The sequence below is a fragment of the Schistocerca piceifrons genome, chromosome 1 (genome assembly GCF_021461385.2).
Source record: "Schistocerca piceifrons isolate TAMUIC-IGC-003096 chromosome 1, iqSchPice1.1, whole genome shotgun sequence".
In the NCBI taxonomy this organism is placed as follows: domain Eukaryota; kingdom Metazoa; phylum Arthropoda; class Insecta; order Orthoptera; family Acrididae; genus Schistocerca; species Schistocerca piceifrons.
The window spans coordinates 166230832-166246782 of NC_060138.1; the positions used below are offsets into that span (position 1 = coordinate 166230832).

The following is a 15951-nucleotide window of genomic DNA, read 5'->3' on the forward strand; positions in this document are numbered from 1 at the left end:
AACCAGACAACTGTATTAGTCTCCAGTGAGAGATATTGAGCATTCTCATTTTTAATAACAGAAACTCGTCAATCAAATAAGGATGAAGGTAACTTTGCTTCAGTTACTGAGAACATGGACTATGTTTATCATGAAAAAACCAAACTTAAATAAATGCTTAATCAATCAAACAAGGTTAATACATATCATAAATAACCTTCACTGTCTGAGATAGGTAAAATATCAATTCCAAGATGGTACTGTGGGGTTATAGGTCGAGTATGGTGATAATTTTTAGTATGTCCAGAACAATAAAACTTTTTAACAACATTATGTATATTTAGGGCACACAATAATCTCCATCTTTCATATGTGAAGGCTTCTGTTTTATTGTACTTTTGATGACACACACATGATTTATAATTATAGAAACTTCTGAAGTCACATATTTTAACTTAAATTATCACAGTTAATGATTACAATTAATAAATAAAATTACCCGGTTTGGATTAAATGTGGACAGTATTCTCCTTGTGAAGTCACCAGCCTGCAGTTTGGCAGTGTTATGATGCAGAGGTAAACTGAACTTCTTGTTATGGCAATGACTGCCTGAGTCTATACCTTTCTTTTATGGTGAAGGTTTTTATCTCGAAACTTCATCTTCATGGTTTAATATTAATGAGGTGACTATGACTCAAGAGATTATATACAATTACTTTTTATATGTACACTGCATCTTCATTTACTTATTTAGGGGTACTGGGTGCTTGCTCATCAGCCTAGAGAGGAACATAATTTTAATTCTGTAGTAAATAGGAAATTACAGGCACAACAGTACACAATAACAAACTTTCCACACACTATATAGGCACAGCAATAGACAGTAACAAACTTTTCACACAAAACATAGACACAACAGTAGACAATTACAAACTTCCCACACAAAATATAGGTACAACAATAACAGTAAAACTTTAAACGCACACATGGGTGACAGAAAAACATTTAGTAAATGGAGTTCACAATTTCTAAAATACATGACCAAATTCTCTCTCAGAAGTAGTGAACATGAAACAACAGAAAAAGATTTCCCAGCATATCCATGTAAAGCTAGCTAGCTTGATGATCCAGAACAAAGGATACATTTAAGTAATAACTGGGAAAGGAGAATAGAGACAGGGATACTAAGTACAACAAGAATCTCTCATTTAAAATACTGCAAGTTTTGACAAGAAAGTAGGGGTACATGAGAAACAACAAACACTGTTATTTTCACTAACATCCAACACCTCTCCAAACTGTTAATTTTTAGAGGAAACAGTGTTTCACAGTGCTTTTGTCTTCCATATGTAAAAGGTGCTTGTAACAGTTACTCTTTTTGGTTCTAGTTACAATTTCTTTAATATCTGTTCGATGTTTGCAGTTCTTATATTGTGTCTCAGGCTGCATCTAGCCATTGCTTTTAGAAATTTAATTTCCATTGTTTCAATAGTTCTCTTTGAACACAGTTCTCACAACCTTATAACCGTGTAGTAAGTGCCATTACTTTATATTTCATTTGTGCATCTTTTCATGTTTTGTTGGTACCATTTTATTTTTTCTGAGATGCTTATCTTGACGGTACAGAGTCAAGCATTCTAAATACTGTAAAACTTCATTTATATGTTTTTCACTTTACTCTATTTATGTCCCAGCAAAATATCCACAGTGTGCACAAGTTGTGATGCAGTGGTTCAGAGCGGGTTGCCAGGAAGTGGACTGGTAAGGCCGAAATTAGACTACAATAAAATTTGATAGTGTAATAAGGAACATTGTCAGAGTTAGGCATTGGTCAAATTTTCTCTTATCGAATCTAGCACCTCGCCTTAAATTCGATCAAAGGAAGCGTTCGTCTTATGTTTACTGCATGGAGAAATCAACCGGCTTGGAGCGCTAGGATCGCTGCAGCTGTCTGACACACAATGTTTATCAATATGACTCCCAAATTTACATGGTGTGTCGCATATATAATGAAACAGAAACATTCAAGGCAGATGAAACACTGTGTAGCTTACAACACCGCAAATACAAAAGCCGAATAAAAAGTGAGAGCTACAAAAAAAAATTGTGCATGATATTGTAGCCGCGAAGTAGGGCCAGTATACACTCCCAAGAATATAAAGGAGAAAATCTACAACTTCTGTGGAAATAAAAATTTTTCCATGACTGCAGTACGTATTTAATTTATTTGCGTTCACATATTCCTCCTTCAGTGCATTATAAATAGCTTCAAACGTGTCCAGTATTATTTTCGTCAATGTGCACTGCAGCATTAGTATGCTACACCGGTACTGTAAACTAGAGTAGCTAGAAATTGCATTATTACGGTAAGTCTGTCTTTTGCTGATGTGGCATTTCTGAGGAGAGTGTTTAGCTTGAGGAGGCACTTTCTTGAGCACATATTGAAATGTACTCTCGTCCATTCCCAAAGGGATTTTCATGCGACTTTACGTCTTCGATTTGCAGCTCCCGTAGCAAAATCTTTCGCATCTGGCCGTGAAGTCCATGTCTTTATCCAAGTATGTCTCTTTTTCTTCTGCTTCTCTAGCAACTGCAATGACAATGCAATTGCAATGCACGCAACTGCAGACCAGGTATAATTTTACTTACGGCATCGGTGGTGTAGCGTGTTGACGTTGGCAACGACCATTCATTGCTGGGAATTCATTTCACCATGTAGTAAATAATTAAATCTGTTCTTGCTCTATGGTTGGCAGATTCTTGTATGTACCCTTGTCCACTCAGTAAATTAGTTATACTCGTAAATTACGGACCTTTATACAAAACGACGTTTTCTTCTGTGTAGAGGTTTACATTTTTCTTTATATCCTTGTTAAGTATGGTACCTAGTAAGCCTATATAATGTTTTGTAGAATGTAACTTTTTATTTACTGGATTTTTCCATTTTTATTTACCAATTAATTTGATAGTATGGTGCTAGATTTCATATATACATTTTTCACACTTACACCTTTTCTTTCTGTAGTCTGTTGAAAAAACGTATAAACGAAGTTTTACTGCAGTTCATTTTAGTAACCTTCTCAATTATGTAATCTTTTGAATGGACTGTAGTGTTGCCCCTTTTTAATACTTTCTTTGTGTTTTTGTATGAAAATGAGTTCTATTTTTAACTTGTAATTATGTGCTGAGTAGTAAACTACACTAAGGAGTTAAAATGATTGAAAAGAGCCCCTGCACCATGTTAGGTACATGGGAATACAAAAATAATGATGATTCCAGAGATAGATACAATATCTGATTAAAAATTCAGTATGAGGTGAAGTTCCACACCTACTCCATTGTTCCAGCATTAAGTAAACCCTGTAGGCAGTGACATCTGTGTGGACGAGAGTGTCCCTCAGTTCTGTGGTCACACTGTGTTGTCTAGTACCAGCTAATCATTGTGCTCAACTATCTATTGGTTCCACACAGGTATCATTGTCTTAATAGCATGTCCTCTTGTAAGAACTAAAATCCCACAGTGTGGCAAAATCATTTTATACGGACTGATCACTCGGTCATGCTGAACTTGCCCACCCTTTGGCACTGACATTTACTGGTACTTGATTTTACATTTCGACAGTTTTACAACTTTCTACTGTCTGACCTTGTTATAACTAGTTTATCAATACTGGTGGTGATACCTATGGTATCGGTATCAATAGAAAGCATTTCTTAATACTGGAAAAAAATATGGGTATCTGAAATATTACGTGGTTATGGAGAAAATACCAAACTTTCCCTGCTAATGTGATGAGAATCAGAATGTATGTAGTCTCTATGTAGTACATAGGAAAAGACTAGTGAAGTAGTAAAAATTTAACTTATCAGATTTCAGTAACGGATACAAGTAATATTAAGTGTGTACCCACTACTTTGGAAAAGTGGTAAAATTATTTAGTCTATACTGTAGTTAGTTCATGCAAACAGCATTATTTCCACATTTTGCTATGTATTCTAAGTAGGCCTTTTTGTGTCCAAGAAGAGATTAAAAACACATAAGCAATCAATACAATGTGATTCTATTGTTCCAATATTATCAAGGTATGGCTACAATTTTAGGTACTCACACTGAAAGCAAATGTATCAGATCAGTCTGATATTGCCTGATTTGAAACATCATTTGCTTTCCATGCAAGTACCTAAAATTGTAACAATTATTTCTGCTCACATAAGACCATTTTCCCCTCGGCATTTTATTTCCAGAAAGATTAGTGTATTTGATTAATATATGAATGAATTAAGAAACAGGAAAACAGTAAATACTTGTCTTAACATATACTAAGGAAAAGAAACTGCTGGCAATGTTAGTAGTGGAGGGGGGAGTGGTGGAGGTGGTAAGTATTGAAATAGTGATGTCAACCGAGGTTTCGAGAAATAGTATGTTCAAAGTACATGTGAAGCACATTAATTCCCAGAAATCAACATACCTCTGGATCCCAACCTTCTGTGACCCCCGCTAGCTGATAGTGCTGCCGCCGGAGTGCTGCCAGTCGAAGACGTTCCTGCTGCAGGTTTGCTTCAAGCTCAATTACTTTAACCTGAGACTCCATTTCTAGCCGTTTTGCTTGATGTAAAGTCAAGCCACTCACATCCAGCTCCTCTGCAAAAGTTAAAAACATGAGAACAAAAATGCCTTATCTGTGTTTCGGTACATGCCACATGTATTGTGTTTCACGGTTTATGGCTACCCTTAATTTTAAAAAAACCTAGGCTCCATATGTCTTGGAATAATACAGCCTTCTGTCATATAAAATACAGTACTAATGAGAAGGTAACTATGAAATGTGCTTGTATGTTCACCAGTCAAGTCAGCACAGAACACACTGAGCAAACTGCTGCTTTACTGATTTATCATCTCTGATCACTAATTCTCCCTATGTATTCAGTTTCATATCCCCATTTCCTTTGAAAATTTTGTGCCATGTGACCATTGTCTGACTGCTTTATCTCCACCTAATCATCAATACATATGGCTTCTCCTCTGTCACAATCCATAACAGGAGGTCCGTCTGAATTATTTACTTAGTTCTCTTGTTCCTGGTTTACCAAAACTTTTTTTCTCCTTCCATTGTAACACATTCATTAAAGTGTCTCATCTTCTACAAGTGTTTTGAGCCTTTTTATGTATTTTTATACTGATCCCCACATATTTATCTCATTTTAGAGAGATGTTTAATCTTTTACTTAAAACAACACCACCAACGAAATTGAGAAACAACTAAAATAATTTGTAGGCAAAGAAGTTACATTTATAAATCTACTACTAACCTTCAGCAACAACTTTCTTAATAATCATGGAACAAGAGCCAGAATTATCTTACACATAAGAGGGGGAGGTTATAGTCGAAACAGTGTTTGATACCAGAGAATCAACAGTACAATAGATTTCTCAAGGAAAGGAATGAGAGAGTGAAACCAATATGTCTATAAAGACTATCGAAGAATGTGATATTTGAGGGACTTAGGAAGTTGGCAATTTATTTCACACACAGAAATAAGTTAATATGAAAAGTGCTTGACTGTAATATAATTCATTGTGTGTGCAATTGTTGTATCTGTGCATTTAATAAACTGAAATGTGAACATTTCCTGCTAGAGAAATACAACAAACATTATGTATAAACTAAGTATGAAAGACATGGTTGTAGGCATAAATTCCAGTATAAATACCTCAAATTAACCCAGCACACAACCATAAATGGTTTTCAAATCTTGTAAGAATCAGTTATTTCTGTTGCCATAATTGATATCAAGTAAGGAAAAACAGCAGTGTGTCAGTCAGCCATACCTTTTCTTTACCTTTGCTTTCATACACATCTTGAGCTCATATCCAAATCATTTTTCCCATCCTTTCTCATGGATTTACTGACTCCTATTAGAAACAGGCCTCATGTATCACATGCTTTATAGACCAAACAGCACATATGAGCTGCTGTTGTGCAGTAATTCTAAACATATAATTGAGCAGGAGTACAACATGTGTGAGCTATCACAGAATTAGTAAGAAATGGGGTTTGCTAGGAGTTGTGCATTGGGGACAATGCAATGAGAAAACAGCGAAGAAAGTCTGTGCCCTTCAGGCACAGCTGGAAGAAACCATATGTCAACCACGTACAATCAAGAGGTAGGGGAGACACTGAGCACAGGAGGCTGGTAAGAAGAGAGGGAAAAAATAAAACAGTTTTATTCTGGGCATTAAAAACAGGTTTCACCAGTTGCCGCAGGTGGGTGGGTGGAGGGGGCTTCTGCTGATGTAGAAAAGGGGGCCTCTGGCAGAAACTGGTGTAGAAAACAATTAGCAGACCTCAGTCATGGTTAGGAAACCCAATAGAGAGCTGTTAATGAAGAAGATGGCTCACATGTATACAGAATGTTAGGTACAGTGTTAACAAGTAACCAAGATATTAGCAGCTAATGCAGGGAATGGGCGTGTGACCGAAGTCTTACAGGCTCTATGTAGGGAATCCACAAAACAAGATCAAGTACCAATAATGGATGTGGCAGACAACAATGTGGGCAGGGACATTATTGGTGGTGAATGATTGATAGATTCTGTAACTTGTGACACCAGCATGCACTTTTTTTGAGGTATTTTACCATCATCAGCGATGTATCAGTGTTGCTGTGAAGCCTGTTAATGCCTAGCTGTGAAGCCTGTTAATGCCTAGCTGGAAATGGTGCTGATAATGGCTGCCTTTGCAAACAGTTCTCAGGTGCCTGTTAAGATTATTGGTATAATGGGTTTCACCAACCATGGTTTACACTTAGACAGGTCAGAACTGAAGTTGGTACTGATATTATGGGTGGGTCTCAGGTCACGCTTATTCAGATTCGTGGTGATTCAAATTCCTGTTGCAGGTAGGAGCGAGAGCATTTTCAGTCTAAAATCAGAACAGCAGCAGTGAGATAAATATCAGGATTGAAACATCTGGTTTGAAGACAACCACTAGTACAAGAAGAGCAGCAGCGAAGTAAACAGCTTGCGAGAGAAGCCACCACCCCTTGAGAAGTTTCTTATGTCAAACAGTAGGAGCTTTGAAACAATGTATAAGACTCTGTAAGATGTTGCTGTAGCAGTAGCAAGAATGTTGGCAAATTATTGAATTATTAAACAAGGAACTGAGAGAATTAAGAGAGTCTTGTAAGGTATTAATAATAATGTGGGAATAAACGAAGAAAGATGGTAAATTCAAGAACTTTTTAAGATTACATACAGATTGTCAATGTAGTTAATTAACATTACACTACTGTAGCACAAAATTTAATCAAAAATCAATGTAATCCAAATAATAACATTAAAGTCAACAAAGTTGAAAATACCACGTTGCTGCATCTAGTGACTATAGTAGTAGCATAGGAGTAAGAAACACAATCAGTAAATTAAAATATAAAAGATCCTATAATTCTGGTGGTATCCCAGATAAGGTCGTTAAATGGAGTTCAATCAAAATACATTCTCATGTAACTGATAAAAATCTGTGGACAGTAACAGGTTCATCTTTTAAAAAAGTATATTCGTACGCTACAGTGTAAAAATGACAAAGCCGTGCAGTAGAAGTTACTTAACTTAGTGTACAAAATTAAAATACTAATTAATTCTCAGAATGATTTTGGAAAAACTGCCAAAACAGCTGTCCGATGTGAGTCATGATTGTTACAGACCAAGATGAATTGAACTTTGGACTGTTCCTCGATCTATTAAAAGCCTTCAATCTTATCAAGCATGGACTGGTCTTTATGAATTTAAACAGACACATATGGTATCTGTGGAGTTTCTTACAACTGGAAAGCAACATTTGGAAGAAATGTTGTGAAAATAGAATAATGGAAACTCTAGATTGGAATATCAACAATATTAGAAAAAGGATAGACTGCTACACCACCTTAAAGATGAACTGTAGAGTTGCAGACAGGCACAATGAAAAGGCTGTTACACATTACAGCTTTTGCCCAAAGCCTTCTTCAGCGAAGAACACACACACACACACACACACACACACACACACACACACAAAAAAAAAAAGCAAGCACACCTCATGCACACATGACCACTACCACAGGTCGGAACTGCTGCTGCTGGTGGTGGTGGTCATACTTGCACAAGGTGTGCTTGCTTTTTGTGTGTGTGTGTGTGTGTGTGTGTGTGTGTGTGTGTGTGTGTGTGTGTGAGAGAGAGAAAAGGCTTTGGCTGAAAGCTATAATGTGTAACCGTCTTTTCGGTTTTGTCTGTGTGCAACTCAACGGGTAATTTTTACATTGATTAGCAATCTATTCTATTGATACTGTTGTTATTGTTTAAGAAAATAAAAGCTACTTTGAAAGTAGATAAAGGCTCTGTGTTGGGACCTCTCTTATGCCTTATGCCAAGTCTCCATGACAACACAATGACAGTTTAGAAGCAATTTCATCATGTTAAATGACAACAAAATAGTATAGATGAGCATTAGAGACAACAATGAAAATCAGAAGCAAATTAATCTAAGAATTATGGGACTGTTGCACTGAACAAACATCTTACAAAGCTTTTGGGAGCTTGGACAGATGATCGGTTAAAATGCAAAAAACACGCTGAACTTCTGAACAAATTGTTGAACAACCTTTAAAATGCTTAGAGACTACTGTAACACAAACTTCTGTGTGCTTACGATGCACATTTGTGCAGCCTGTTTTTCTTTCCTAGCTATGGGACAAAATCTTTTAACAGATGAAGAAACAAACACACGCACACACTTGTGCGTACTGTAGTGGATAGTGTGGGGTGCAGAAGAGGTGTGGGACAGTGAGCCAGATAGGTAACAGGGGGAAGATGGTGCAGTATTGCCTCAGGAAGCAGGCAAGGTCATGGCAGGGACGAGATGGTGGCTGCAAGATACAGTAACAAGGAACTACACTGGGGGAGAGGAGAGAAGTAGAGAAAGGCTAAGGACCTGCAGGTGATTTAGGAGCTTAGTAGACATATGGAAAGCTGCAGTGGGAGAAGGAAGGGGAAAGAGGAAGCTAGGAGACAGTGATTAGATAAGGTTGAGGCCACGGGGATTAGAGATATGATGGCTGTGTTAGAGGTAGAGATATCACCTGCACAATTTTTAAAAAAAAAAAAAAAAAACAAACACTGGAGACAGACTGAGAAGCAGCCACAGAAGTCGAACATACCATGTTGTGCAGCACACTCAGCAACAGCAAACGGGATGGTCCAGCTCTGTCCAGGTCACACTTTTCGGTGTCCATTCAAGGGGACAAACAGTTTGTTAGTGGATGTGCCTGCTTAGAATACCACACAGTCATTACAGCTAAGTTGGTAGACTACTCGGCTGTGTTCCCAGGGGGCCCTGCCTTTGATAAGATGGGAAATGCTTGTGACAGAACTGGAGTAGGTGATAGTGGGAGGATATACAGGGCAGGTTATATACATCCAGGTGTTTTCCAATTGTATAAGGTCATGGGAGGCAAGGGTTGAGAAGAAGGGGGGATATCGCGTAAGTTGGGTGGATGGTGAAATATCGTTGTGGAAAGGGTGGGGAAGATACTTCTTGTGTCAAGGCATAACAAGACAATGGCAGAGAATCTGATTCCATTGCTCTAGTCCCAGATGGTACAGAGTAAAGACAGACAGTCACACCTACGATTCTAATCTTAATCTGTCGCTTATCACTTCTTTCATCGGTGGCACCACAACTTAATGTGAAACTTCCAGAAGATCTGAGGAGGGCAATGGTGTACCACCTCTACTAGGCCAATACGTAGCTAAACACACTGTGGTGCTCAAACTAACCTTCAAGTTGATGACAAGCTTTAAGGGTTTGCTATATACCTCTTTATATAAGAAAAATATGCTACCTAACCTAAAACGGTCTTAACATGTTGTTTACAAAAATAAAGAATTCAAAAAAGTTTGCTACATTTAAGAAAGAGTTTGAAAAGATACTAACATTTAATTGTTTCTATGACATTCAGTAATAGCTAAGTGCCCACTAAGACAAGTCCATCACTGTGTTCAAGATTACATGAAATGTGTTTTACTACACATTTCACATAAAAATGTTATGCACACAGGAAGTTGTTGAAATGAGCTTGGTGAAAAGCAACAAGAATGAGCCTAGGTATGTGTGTGAAGAAGAATGTGTGTGTGTGTGTGTGTGTGTGTGTGTGTGTGTGTGTGTGTGTGTGTGTGAAGTTACGGTTAGTAAAAATTGAAAGATGATGACATGATTCCACTACACAAGAAACAGTCTGTAAAGCTTATAAGGGTGTTGCAGCAGAGATTGTGCTGAGAAATAATTGTTAATAAAAATTTTCGATCAATCAGCTTGTCACACGTGCAAATTCAAGCAGCGTCACAAAATATGTTCTTCGTTTGGTGTCCTCAAACCAAACAAACATAGTTTTTTCTCACCTGGCTTAAAGTTATCACTAGTGAAATATACACATTTTAACTGGTAATGAGCATCTGAAAAAGTGATAACTCACAGACCCACATATCTGTGCATTACCGCATTTTTAGCATGGACACGAGTTTGAATTTGCACGCGCAACAACCTGATTGGCTAACTTCAGCACTAAGTAACTCTGAAACAGCACAATGTATCTGTTTTTTCTTAGAAATTATTTCTCAACACACTCACCCTTGCAACACTCTTACAAGCTTTTCAGACTGTTTCTGATCACTCAATATACTTACAGAGTGTAACACATGCTATTGGAAATTGTATGCCACAGATCAGATTATAAATGCAAACTGCTTTTCATTTTCCTGAGCACAATCACAACATCTCCTCCACACACACACACACACACACACACACACACACACACACACACACACACACACACACACACACACACACACACGTCTCTCTCTTAAGAGTCATTAGGCGCATTCTCTCTAGTAAGTTGGCAGGCGTTTGGAATTTAGGTTGTAGCTGGAGTCAGCCTAAACAAATACTGTTCATAACATCTTTCATGCAATGCCTAGCGTTGACGGAAAGCATGGGTTTGTTTTCCATTACAAACAAAATGATTGTTAGAGCGGAAGTTTGCATGTTCAATGAATAGAGTGGTCTAATATTAGGCTAGTCCAATATTTGTTTCATTAATATCCATTAACACGGCCTGCTGAACAATATTTGTCAAACAATGGAAAATCCAGGCTGGAATGTAACAATATTATGAAAAGGAAAGTTGCTACTCACCAAACGGCAGAGAGGCTGAGTCGCAGATAGGCACATCCTATCTACAACTCAGCATCTCCACTGTGTGGTGAGTAGTATCTTTCCTTTTCATAATATTTGGTAATTCTTTGTGTTTTACTGTCTCTGCTAATAGATATCAATGAAACAAATATCGCACTAGACTAATAAGAGACCACTTTATCAAATGGGAATGTATGATTCCACTTTAAAATCATTTTCTTTTTAACAGGAAACAAACCGATGCTTTTCATTGATGCTGGGCATCACATAAAAGACATAAGCTCTATTTGTCTGGGCTGTCTCCAGCTTTACATTGCAAAACCGGAATTCAAAATATCTGCCGAAACATGAGAGAAAATGCACCTGGTGACTCTTAGGAGCATATGGGTACACAAAGGAATGTAATGAAGTACAGATATCTTTATCACACTGATGTCAGCCAAAGGACTCATGTGTAGTGTGTACAGTGATTGCAATGTGAGAGAATAACTAGTGCAACATTCATTTTGGAATTAAATACAACATTAAATTATGAACTTTAGAACTTTCCTGACATATAGTGTATTCCATGAAATTTCAAGCAAACCGATGGATGTTAGTAACCTGCTTTGAAGATATTTCAGCACAGAGTCCTCTGACCATCTTCAGGTGTGTGCTGGCAAAAGTACCCTGAGCTCCACTGTTTAAAACCCTGCCAGCACATACACAGCATACCCAGTTGCCATTGCATGCACTGGTGGTATTTTCAACAGGGGACATCAGTGTATTTATGCCAGTATACGCATGAAGATGGCTGGAATAAGTTATTGACTTCAGACAGTTCTGCAATTTCATGGAATATTAAGTTATTAGGTATTTTGTTAACTTTTAATTACACTTTTGGTTGTACTAGGCTGAAATGTGTTAATATCATTGTAAAGTGATCTGTAGAAAAATAAACAATCAACTAAAACCGTACTGATAACTATAAGGGGCATTTGGAAATGATTTATAATAACTGGTTTTGTACTGTATTTGCCCCCCACGAACCATGGACCTTGCCGTTGGTGGGGAGGCTTGCGTGCCTCAGCGATACAGATGGCCGTACCGTAGGTGCAACCACAACGGAGGGGTATCTGTTGAGAGGCCAGACAAACATGTGGTTCCTGAAGAGGGGCAGCAGCCTTTTCAGTAGTTGCAGGGGCAACAGTCTGGATGATTGACTGATCTGGCCTTGTAACAATAACCAAAACGGCCTTGCTGTGCTGGTACTGCGAATGGCTGAAAGCAAGGGGAAACTACAGCCGTAATTTTTCCCGAGGACATGCAGCTTTACTGTATGATTAAATGATGATGGCGTCCTCTTGGGTGAAATATTCCGGAGGTAAAATAGTCCCCCATTTGGATCTCCGGGTGGGGACTGCTCAAGAGAACGTCATTATCAGAAGAAAGAAAACTGGCATTCTACGGATCGGAGCGTGGAATGTCAGATCCCTTAATCGGGCAGGTAGGTTAGAAAATTTAAAAAGGGAAATGGATAGGTTAAAGTTAGATATAGTGGGAATTAGTGAAGTTCGGTGGCAGGAGGAACAAGACTTTTGGTCAGGTGATTACAGGGTTATAAATACAAAATCAAATAGGGATAATGCAGGAGTAGGTTTAATAATGAATAAAAAAATAGGAGTGCGGGTTAGCTACTACAAACAGCATAGTGAACGCATTATTGTGGCCAAGATAGACACAAAGCCCATGCCTACTACAGTAGTACAAGTTTATATGCCAACTAGCTCTGCAGATGATGAAGAAATAGATGAAATGTATGACGAGATAAAAGAAATTATTCAGGTAGTGAAGGGAGACGAAAATTTAATAGTCATGGGTGACTGGAATTTGTCAGTAGGAAAAGGGAGAGAAGGAAACATAGTAGGTGAATATGGATTGGGGGGAAGGAATGAGAGAGGAAGCCGTCTTGCAGAATTTTGCACAGAGCATAACTTAATCATAGCTAACACTTGGTTCAAGAATCATAAAAGAAGGTTGTATACCTGGAAGAATCCTGGAGATACTAAAAGGTATCAGATAGATTATATAATGGTAAGACAGAGATTTAGGAACCAGGTTTTAAAATGTAAGACATTTCCTGGGGCAGATGTGGATTCTGACCACAAGCTATTGGTTATGAACTGCAGATTGAAACTGAAGAAACTGCAAAAAGGTGGAAATTTAAGGAGATGGGACCTGGATAAACTGACTAAACCAGAGGTTGTACAGAGTTTCAGGGAGAGCATAAGGGAACAATTGACAGGAATGGGGGAAAGAAATACAGTAGAAGAAGAATGGGTAGCTTTGAGGGATGAAGTAGTGAAGGCAGCAGAGGATCAAGTAGGTAAAAACACGAGGGCTAGTAGAAATCCTTGGGTAACAGAAGAGATACTGAATTTAATTGATGAAAGGAGAAAAAACAAAAATTCAGTATATGAAGCAGGCAAAAAGAAATACAAACGGCTCAAAAATGATATCGACAGGAAGTGCAAAATGGCTAAGCAGGGATGGCTAGAGGACAAATGTAAGGATGTAGAGGCTTGTCTCACTAAGTGTAAGATAGATACTGCCTACAGGAAAATTAGACAGACCTTTGGAGAGAAGAGAACCACTTGTATGAATATCAAGTGCTCAGATGGCAACCCAGTTCTGAGCAAAGAAGGGAAGGCAGAAAGGTGGAAGGAGTATATAGAGGGTCTATACAAGGGCGATGTACTTGAGGACAATATTATGGAAATCGAAGAGGATGTAGATGAAGATGAAATGGGAGATACGATACTGCGTGAAGAGTTTGACAGAGCACTGAAAGACCTGAGTCGAAACAAGGCCCCGGGAGTAGACAACATTCCATTAGAACTACTGATGGCCTCTGGAGAGCCAGTCATGACAAAACTCTACCATCTGGTGAGCACGATGTATGAGATAGGCGAAATACCCTCAGACTTCAAGAAGAATATAATAATTCCAAACCCAAAGAAAGCAGGTGTTGACAGATGTGAAAATTACCGAACTATCAGTTTAATAAGTCACAGCTGCAAAATACTAACGCGAATTCTTTACAGACGAATGGAAAAACTGGTAGAAGCCGACCTCGGGGAAGATCAGTTTGGATTCTGTAGAAATGTTGGAACACATGAGGCAATACTGACCTTACGACTTACCTTAGAAGAAAGATTAAGAAAAGGCAAACCTACGTTTCTAGCATTTGTAGACTTAGAGAAAGCTTTTGACAATGTTAACAGGAATACTCTCTTTCAAATTCTGAAGGTGGCAGGGGTAAAATACAGGGAACGAAAGGATATTTACAATTTGTACAGAAACCAGATGGCAGTTATAAGAGTCGAGGGGCATGAAAGGGAAGCAGTGGTTGGAAAAGGAGTGAGACAGGGTTGTAGCCTTTCCCCGATGTTATTCGATCTGTATATTGAGCAAGCAGTAAAGGAAACAAAAGAAAAATTTGGAGTAGGTATTAAAATCCATGGAGAAGAAGTAAAAACTATGAGGTTCGCCGATGACATTGTAATTCTGTCAGAGACAGCAAAGGACTTGGAAGAGCAGTTGAACGGAATGGACAGTGTCTTGAAAGGAGGGTATAAGATGAACATCAACAAAAGCAAAACGAGGATAATGGAAAGTTTTTCACAATAAAGGATGGCAGCCAAAAACAGTTGCAGGTTAACCTGCAACTGTTTTTGGCTGCCATCCTTTATTGTGAAGAATTTTAACAGTTGCTGCTGCAGCCATGTTTAAAATCTTGAAATAATGGAAAGTAGTCAAATTAAGTCGGGTGATGCTGAGGGAATTAGATTAGGAAATGAGACACTAAAAGTAGTAAAGGAGTTTTGCTATTTAGGGAGTAAAATAACCGATGATGGTCGAAGCAGCGAGGATATAAAATGTAGACTGGCAATGGCAAGGAAAGCGTTTCTCAAGAAGAGCAACTTGTTAACATCGAGTATGGATTTAAGTGTCAGAAGTCATTTCTGAAAGTATTTGTATGTAGTGTAGCGATGTATGGAAGTGAAACATGGACGATAACTAGTTTGGACAAGAAGAGAATAGAAGCTTTCGAAATGTGGTGCTACAGAAGAATGCTGAAGATAAGGTGGGTAGATCACGTAACTAATGAGGAGGTATTGAGTAGGATTGGGGAGAAGAGGAGTTTATGGCACAACTTGACTAGAAGAAGGGATCGGTTGGTAGGACATGTTTTGAGGCATCGAGGGATCACAAATTTAGCATTGGAGGGCACCGTGGAGGGTAAAAATCGTAGAGGGAGACCAAGAGATGAATACACTAAGCAGATTCAGAAGGATGTAGGTTGCAGTAGGTACTGGGAGATGAAGCAGCTTGCACAGGATAGAGTAGCATGGAGAGCTGCATCAAACCAGTCTCAGGACTGAAGACCACAACAACAACAACAACAACAACAACTGTATTTGTTAACGAAATGCGAGTCAGTGTACATGGGCTCTCTCAATATACTCCCCATTGACATCAGTACACTGCTGCCACCTTCATGGCAACTTGATTATTGTCTATGGAACCACTATCTGGTGGTACAATGCAACCACTCGTGGACAGCTGCCTGCAATTCTTCGTCACTGCCACCTCTTTCTCCACAGTGTGTCCTTCACATTATCTAACAAAGCTTAGACAGATGGTGTGCAACTCATGCAGTCGTGGCATTTCTGGTGTGAAGCCGCACATTTCTTGTGCT

At 38.4% G+C, this 15951-nt stretch overlaps 1 protein-coding gene across 4 annotated transcripts in view; it reads right to left on the reverse strand.

Moving 5' to 3' along the window:
- LOC124789301 (huntingtin-interacting protein 1) overlaps window positions 1–15951 on the reverse strand; it is a 523418-nt gene that overhangs the window by 5889 nt on the left and 501578 nt on the right. For 3 of the 4 annotated variants that reach the window (XR_007016111.1, XR_007016110.1, XR_007016107.1), the window contains 2 exons: window positions 4449–4621; window positions 479–758 (listed from right to left, as the gene is read on the reverse strand). Coding sequence is in view for 1 of the 4 variants with exons in the window: in XM_047256618.1 (XP_047112574.1) it covers window positions 4449–4621 (173 nt within the window). In the remaining 3 variants the exon portion in view is untranslated. The remainder of the gene's footprint in view (window positions 1–478; window positions 759–4448; window positions 4622–15951) is intronic. The other variant, XM_047256618.1, reaches the window with a different exon arrangement.